General features: G+C 45.3%; 1 protein-coding gene across 1 annotated transcript in view; it reads right to left on the reverse strand.

The window, feature by feature from the left end:
* Positions 1-1,495: 1,495 nt before the first annotated feature.
* The window catches only part of LOC102870706 (alpha-1-antichymotrypsin-like), a 32,954-nt gene continuing 26,320 nt past the window's right edge, over positions 1,496-8,129 (reverse strand). The window contains exons 4-6 of the mRNA XM_006879193.1: positions 5,913-6,186; positions 3,096-3,246; positions 1,496-1,711 (exon numbers count right to left, since the gene is read on the reverse strand). Coding sequence (XP_006879255.1) covers positions 1,496-1,711; positions 3,096-3,246; positions 5,913-6,186 — 641 coding nt within the window. The remainder of the gene's footprint in view (positions 1,712-3,095; positions 3,247-5,912; positions 6,187-8,129) is intronic.

Consider the following 8,129-nt stretch of genomic DNA (forward strand, 5'->3'; position numbering starts at 1 on the left):
ATGAGCTGTTGAATGAGAAACCAAACTGCTTTATAAACTTGCATTCACATTACAATTGAAAAAAACAACAACAACAGAAAACCTATTGTGAGTTTAACTCGTGACCAGCTTATGATGTATTTCAGTGTAGAACTGCTCGATTGGGAAGTTTTGGATTTTAGTCTTCATGGAAGGAACCCTGGTGTCTCAGGGTTCAATCTTTGACTGCAAACCGACTGAACAGCCAGCAGTTCGAAACTACAAGCCTCTCTGGGAGAGAGCTGTATAGTCTGCTTTCATAAAGAAGCTCTGTGGGGCAGATCTCCTCACAACGTTAGAGTCACTATGAGTAGAAACTGACTCAGGACTAATGGTGTTTGGTGTTAATCATTATGGAAGTAGATTATGTGGCCTTTCTTCCATGGCATGGGTTTGAACTATCTGCTAGGTTAGCAGTTGAATGCAAACTTTTTGTTGCACACAGACTATTCCAACCCCAAGAAATTTCTAATTGTGCTGCCAGGACTCAGAAGTTTCTAGATGTGTTCTCTCCTTATCTCCCTTTCTAGGGCTTTGGATGTTCCTCTTCTCAGATAACGTCTCCACTTCATGGGACACTGGGTCACCTGTGGGGAGCCCCCTCATCTTTCTGACCACTTCCTGGGAGCCACACTGTCACACTCACTGCCCTCTCATTAAACTGGAAGCAAGTCCCACTTCTGCTTGTTGTTGTTAGATGCTGTTGAGTTGACTACAACTAATAGTGACTCTATGAACAGTCATCTTGAGCCCTGCCCTCTCCTGTGCCATTCTCATCATCTCCAAGACACTAGAGCTCATTGCTGGAGTCACAGGGTCATCCATCTTATTGGGGGGCTTCCTCGAAATCACTAACCCTCCATGTTTCCAAGCATGGTGTCCATTTCCAAGGCATAAACTTGCTTGACTACATGATCAAAGTATAAAAGAGGAAGCTTCATCTCAAATCCAGTGTTTGTCACCCCACTCACTCCTCTCCTTTTTCCCCCCCAACAAATTACATAGTGTTCAATCTGCACAGACTTGGAGCAAAAAAGCTTCACAGACAGCAAGAGCTCAGGTGAGAAGCTCCACTGAGCAGCTGTTATAACCGTGCTGTACACTTTGTCAGGTAGAGAGAGACAGGGGCTCTGGGTTGGCTTGCATCTAGACTGAGAAGTCATTCCAGGGGCTTGACTTTGGGCATAGGCAGCCACATGGGCATGGAGTTAAGACCAGTGTAGCAAGAACCAAAAAAGAATCTGACTCAATAGGAAGTTTCTTTATTTTTCTGGAAGGCTTCAGAGCCTTAGGAGTAAACAAGCAGCTTGGTATGCGTGCCAGGAGATCCTTAGCATCGGTGTCACACAGCCATTGCTCGCTTTCCAAGGAGGAGCAGACAGGTAAGGAGAGTGCCAGGCACAGCTCAGCCACACAGAGGACAAAATGCAATCAGACAGATTGCTGGCTGATTTCATTCTTGTTGAGTGGGGCTCCATTATGGGACAATTGAAGCTTCTTTGGGGTTAGAGACCTTGGCTGCGAAGTAGATGGTCCCTGTGTCTTCAGATGTGATGACAAGGACAAAAGGTACATTGAAATACAAAATAGTTATCTCACTTTCTCTATCAGTGTTGGTCATGGCCTCCACTGCTGTGACGGCACTTGCTTCTGTGCCCTCCTCCTTGACATCAATCACAGCCTTGTGCACCATCTGTGGGGACACCAGAGCATTAATTGCCAGGGGCAGGGGCGGGCGCAGCACCAGGGCCTGTCAGGAAACAATCATCCTGGCTTCGGGGAGCTGAGAGAACTTTTCAAACACCTCCACTGCTTCTCTTGCTGGCTTCTGATGGGTCTGCTCCTTGTAATACAAGCTCTTTCTTCTCACTAGTCCTGTTAACTTTTGCATAATTCCTCTTCACAGATGTGCAAGCTGAGGCTCAGCACTGTGAATGAGTTTCCCAGGTTGTGTAGGCAAAGAGTGGAGGCAGCATGATGTGAACACCAAGTCCATCATGCGTGATGCCTCCCAAACACCACTATTGTGGCCTTTCAGTAGCAACTCCCCTCCAGCCCCACTGGGATGAGCGAAGAAGCACACACTTCCTCTCCAATGGACCAACACTGCTGTCTGAGGCTCTCCTCCAGCTTAACCATCTTGGAGTTGACAAGAAATTTTAATGATAAGTAGCTTTGAGCTCTGAACCGCCAGAGGCTCCCTCTCGCTTTCTCTCTAACACACACACACACACACACACACACACACACACACACACACACACATCTCCCCTTCCCTTGTGGAAGGTGGGTGCAGAACTTACTGCACTCCATGGAGCAAGCACATGGCACAGAGTAGGTAAGGGGTATGACCAGTGGCCCCTCTCTTTTGACTGATCTCCCCTTAGTCATGTCTTCTGGGCATCTCATGTCCCCACTGGTGCTCTGAACTTACTTTGCACCCTTCAAATAATCCAAACCCCCCATGGCCATTGAGTTGATTCCAATTCATAGCAACCCTGTAAGAAAGTATAGAACTGCCATAGGGGTTGCCTTTGTGTAAATATGGAATTAGACTGCTCCCTTCATCCCATGGAGCAGCTGGTGAGATTGAACCATTGACCTTTTGGTGAGCAGACAAATGTTTTAATACTATGCCTCAAAGACTCCTCCAGCTTCATACACCATTGCATTGCTGTCTATTAGCTGCCATGTCAAGAGCTGCACATCAGCTAAGAAGTATCACTCAGTTTTACAGATGAACTTCATGAGGAGTAGAGAACTTGAATGACTTGTCCACAGAGAGTAACAGTGCTGTGAGTGGTGGAGTCCAAGCCCAGCTCTTCCCAGGACAGGCTTTGTGTCCCACTATGTGGTGGGGGAGCCGGGCTTTGCCTCCAAATACAGTAGTTGGAGTTGGTTAACACACATGACCTGGTTTTAGTTGAGCGGTGAAAAACAGATCAGGCCATTGAATAAAGAGGAACGCAGATACTTACTGTAACTGTTAAGTCTCCACTCTTTTCCAGTTGCCTACTTGGCCTTTGTCATTCAAGTTCAAGTATAGAGGGTGAGTTATACAGTGTTTAAAGATTTACCTTGGAAATCATCACGTTCTTGGCTCCTGTCATTCCTGAGAGGTCAGCCAGGTGGGTGAAGACTTCCTTTATACCCAGCTGGGGAAGAATCTCTTCCAGATTATAGTGACCGGAGATGGAGAACTTGGGCAAATGAAGCTCATCTATGTGACTAGAACATGACAAAAGTAAAAGGTCAGCTTCTGATTGATTTGGTGCCCACTTCCTGGTCATGCTGGCTTTCTCACCGAACCACCCGTTTCTCAACGGAACTGTGTCATTTTTACCCTTATTTCTCGATCTCCTCCTGCACATGTACTTCTTAACCCATGAAGTATCCATTTAGATCTCTAAGTGCTGACTGGAGGCTGAATTCTATCCCACAAGACATGCTGAAGTTGTCAGCTTGGTGTCTGTGAACGGGATCTTATTTGAGAATTGGGCCTTTGAAGATCTGACCAAGGTAATGACGTCAAACGATATTCAGATGGAACCTACATCTACTGACTCAGGCTCATTTCAAGAAAGGGATATTTAGAAACACAAAGACATAAGGTGACACTCAGGAAAGATAGGCAAAGATGGAACCAGAAACTGAAATGACTTCTACGGGCAAGGAATTCCTGGGATTGCCAGCAAGCACAAGGTGCTTAGGAGGGAGACAGGAAGGAGATCTTTTCCCTTGGAGCCTCCAGAGGGAAGCTTTCTTCCATTCCAGAATCTGTTCCCTGGACTACTGCTTTGCCTTTCCTGTCTCCTTGATTTGGGTGCCCTGAATTCTCTGTCAGGTGGATTTCTAAACATGACATCCCTCCCTCCTCAGTAAGAAGGTCTCAGGCACCAGCTCTGGCCCAGGTGACAGCACCAGGATCCCAGATGGGTTTTTGGGTCCACTCCTGCCTCTATGGTATGTTCTTCACTCAACTAGGGTGACCCATTAACTCAGGATTCAGATCACAGCACTCCTGGGCTCAGAGCCCTCCAAAGACTGCTCCACTCAAGAATCAAGCACACATTCTCTTTATGACCTGCCTCACACCTTGCACCAGTTGTTGTTGGTGGTGGTGTTATGCGTCATTGAGTCACCTACGACCCATAGCGACCCTATGTACAACAGCTCTGAAGCCTGCTCTACACTGAGCCAACCTTACTGTCTCTGACACACCTATCCCCATTACTCCTGTCACTGAGTCAATCTATTTCTTTGAGAGTCCTAACCTCCTGGCCTATCCTTCCACTCTCCCAAGGATAATGTCCCTCTTCACGGAATGGTCCCTCCTTGCAACACACCCAAAGTATGTCAGACAGAGCTTCAGAAGCTTCTCTAAGTGGCAGCTTGTTTTCACCCTGTCCAGGACAAAATTCTTTGTTCCTTTAGTACTCCATGGCATATTCAGCATTCTTCTCCAGCAGCTCAACTCAAAGGCAGCAATTATCCTTCTATCATCCCTAGTCATTGTCCTGATTTCTGATGCATAGTATGTAATTGTGAAGACCATGTCCTGCGTCGGGTACATCTTAGTCTCCAGACTGACACCGTTGTTCCTCAGTACTCTGGAAGATGTCTCTGACAGATTTTCCCCAATGTCATTTGTCTTTTTATTTCCTGGCTGCTGGTACCAAGAGTGTTGATTCTAAAACCAAACAAACTAAAGCTGTTAACAATCTCAGTCTCTTCACCATCTATTCTGATACTGCCAATTGGCCCAGTGGTGAGAATCATTGATATTAAGCTTCAGTCCATATGCAAGGCCTCAGTCCTTGAACTTCTACAGCAAGCGCTTCAGGTCCTCCTCAGTTACAGCAAGTCAGATTGTATTATCTGCATAATGCAGGTTGTTGATAAATCTTCCTCCAATCTAATGCCACATTCCTCCTCACAGAGCCCAGCCTCCCAGATGATCTGTTCCCCGTATCTCCTAATTCTCCTCCTCACTCTGTTCCAGGCACACGGTCCTCTTCATGGTGAAGCATTCCGGTCTCGTTCTGGCTTTAGTGGCTCTGTCTGGCTATTCCCTTTTGAACAGCACCCTCCCAGGCAGCAGCTGCATAACTTCTCTGCTCATCCCTGGCATGTGGTGGTGGCTCAAACATTTCCTGGAGAATCACCTCATTTACAGCGACAAACGACTCTCTGTGCAAGTTTTCCTGTTCCTTCTAATCTGTCTTGCTTTTCTCCCTATGACACTTTTTGTTTTCTCACATATGTCTTTTTAAATTTATTGTTTCTACCTACTGGATTAAAACATAAGCTTTATTAAGGTAGATGATGCTAGTTGTGAATATATTCCCAGACACTGAAATAATGCCTGAGAAATTGTAGTGCTGAATTAACGTTTTGTGAGTAAGTTACTGACTGAAAGTGTTTAATCTTTAGCCTGCTCAAGCTGATTCTCAAACATCGTCCCATCTCAATTTATCACAATTCCTTCTGTTACCCTCCACCTTCAAGAGCACAAAAAGAGAAACCGCATGTGAGTGACAGGAGTTGTGGTGAGGATTCCTCAGGAATAGGGCATGTTAGAGTCACAGGAAGCCTCAGCCCAGGCAGAATCCAATGCCGTCACCTTATAGAGAGAAACTCGGGCCCAAAGTAGTAGAGGCCGTAACTCAAAATTAATCACATACCCAGAACCTTTCTATAACCTCATTCACTATAGAGGTTCTCTTATCCCTGCAGACCTGTGCTTTGGTATAGGTATGGAAAGATTCTATAACATCTCAAGTGTCTGAAGATGGTGTGACTACATCTGGGGCAAAGTGAAGAAAAATGGAAGCCGTGGTGAAGGAAAGTGGAAAATTCATACACACACAGTTCAGGGCCCAAGGGATACTCACGTTTCCTTGATTGACTCTTTCCACCTTCTCAGTGTCTCTGGGCATAACCTGGCCTCCACTTCTTCCATTTTGCCCTCATCTGGGAGGATTAAGAGGGCGCTGCTGTTACCAGTGTATTTCAGTTCCACCACTGTGCAGGAGAGCTGCTCATCCCGGAAGTAAGGTATAAACAGGTCCAAAATTTTCATCATGGGCACATCCACAGACTTCGCGTTGCTCACGTGGAACGTGGAGTTGTACGTGTTTCGAGAGTCAAAGGGTTTCTTCCATTTGGCTAAGATTGGGGGAGCAAGCAGAGAAGTGGGTGACTGGAAGATGACCATGCCACTAACCCTTGTATGCCTGTCTTCATTGAACAAAGAACTCTTTGGAAGTATTTTTAGTCACCCCAGAGTTCTTGTAAAAATAGAATTGCTTGACTTGGAAAATACTGCAGCCAGGAGGCTATTATCCAAGCCTAAAATGGTCAATGGAGCTGCATGTGTTTTATTGCTGTTTGTGACTCATAACAGAAACAGTGGTGTGTTCATTGCTGTGTTTGATCTCATTGTTCTAGTCACTGTGTCAATACAATTCCTTCTCAAGATAAAAAGATGGCTGTTGTTGCTGTTACCATTGTTCTTAGGTGCAGTTGAATTGAATTGAATTGAATACAACTATAAACAGCCTATGAACAGGAACAGCCTATGAACAGTAAATCTAAACCCTATCCCATCCTAGGCCACCCTCATCAACTTTGACATACTTAAATCCATTACTGGAGTCAACATGTGTCACGCCATGTGGTTGGGAATCTTCCTCTCCTCCATTGACCCACCACCTTTCCAATATGATGTTCCTTTCCAAGGAATAACCACTCCTAACAACATGCCCAAAGTATGTGAGGCAGAACTTCACCAAGGAGCACTCTGGCTGCCCGTTCTCTAAGACGTGTCTGTTCATCAGCAGTCCAGGGGATAGTCAGTACTTTCTCCAACATCACAACTCAAAGGCATCAATTCTTCTTTAGTCATCCTTTTTCATTGCCCTGCTCTCACATGCAAAGCAAGTGGTTGAAAAGACCGTGGCCTGAATCAGGTACTCCAGTACAGCAAACTGACAGACAAGTCACTATACTAATAAGTGTAAACAATGAACAAGCATATATACACTCAAGTGATAAAATAAGTAGCAGCATGCAAATAACTCTTTCAGTACAATAGACTGACAGTTAGGTGTTAATACCTCCAACTGAAAACCAGGCCAACAATCAGGCAAATGAATATCATTGCATAATACCACCTTCTCTGGCCCCAGCTGGCTTCTGGGGCTGATTGGGCCTTCAGTTCTCCCTGTACAAGGACCTGACAGATAAGTGTTATAATAGAAAACCATAGAAACTGCCAGGTATATGAATATCAAGATATGATATGGAACTCTGAGCATTTCCTAGGGAAACAGATTTTGTTTAAACTTTGGGATGGGCTCCTGGCTCCTAAGTCCTGATGCCTTTTGCAGGTAAGGATGGTAAAACTTTATCTCCTGGTTTTAGTAAGGGGCCAGTCCTTACAAAAAGACATCACACTGGGAAAGGTAGCAGGTCTGAGAATGGAAGGAAGACCCTCACTAAGGTAGACTGACAGTGACTGAGCAGTGGACTCCATCATGGCAGGGAGATTGTAAAGGGAGCAGAGAATAGGGCCAGGTTTGGGCCAGTCATTCACTGGGTTGCCATGAGTGGAAGTCAATCTGATGGTATATGATACAACTCATTCTTTTGACTCAATGAGAATTTCAGCCTTTTGTTCTTCTACTGTAATGTTGCCTATTGGTCCAGTGGTGAGGATTTTTGGTTTTTTTTATGTTGAGGTGCAATCTATATTGAAGGCCGTTGTCCTTGATCTTCTGCAACAAGCATTTCACATCTTCCTCACTTTCAGCAAGCGAGTTTGTGTTCTCTACTTAAGGTGGTTGTTGACGAATCTTCCTCCACTCCTCGTGCTACATTCCTTTCCATAAAGTCCAGCTTTTTTAAGGACTTGGTGTATGCACTGATGGAATAAGTATGGAGAAAGGATACGGCTTTGACCCATACCTTTTATAAATTTAAAACCATGTAATGTATCCTTTGGGATGTATCGTATCGCGATGGGAAAGTCTGCTGTTAGGGACCTCTCTAAAGTACTCAGGAGCAACAGTGTCTCTCTGGAGACTAAGGTGCGCCTGATACAGGCCATG

The sequence above is a fragment of the Elephantulus edwardii genome, unplaced genomic scaffold, assembly GCF_000299155.1.
Source record: "Elephantulus edwardii isolate Elephantulus edwardi_28Jun2011 unplaced genomic scaffold, EleEdw1.0 scaffold00002, whole genome shotgun sequence".
Classification (NCBI taxonomy): Eukaryota; Metazoa; Chordata; class Mammalia; order Macroscelidea; family Macroscelididae; genus Elephantulus; species Elephantulus edwardii.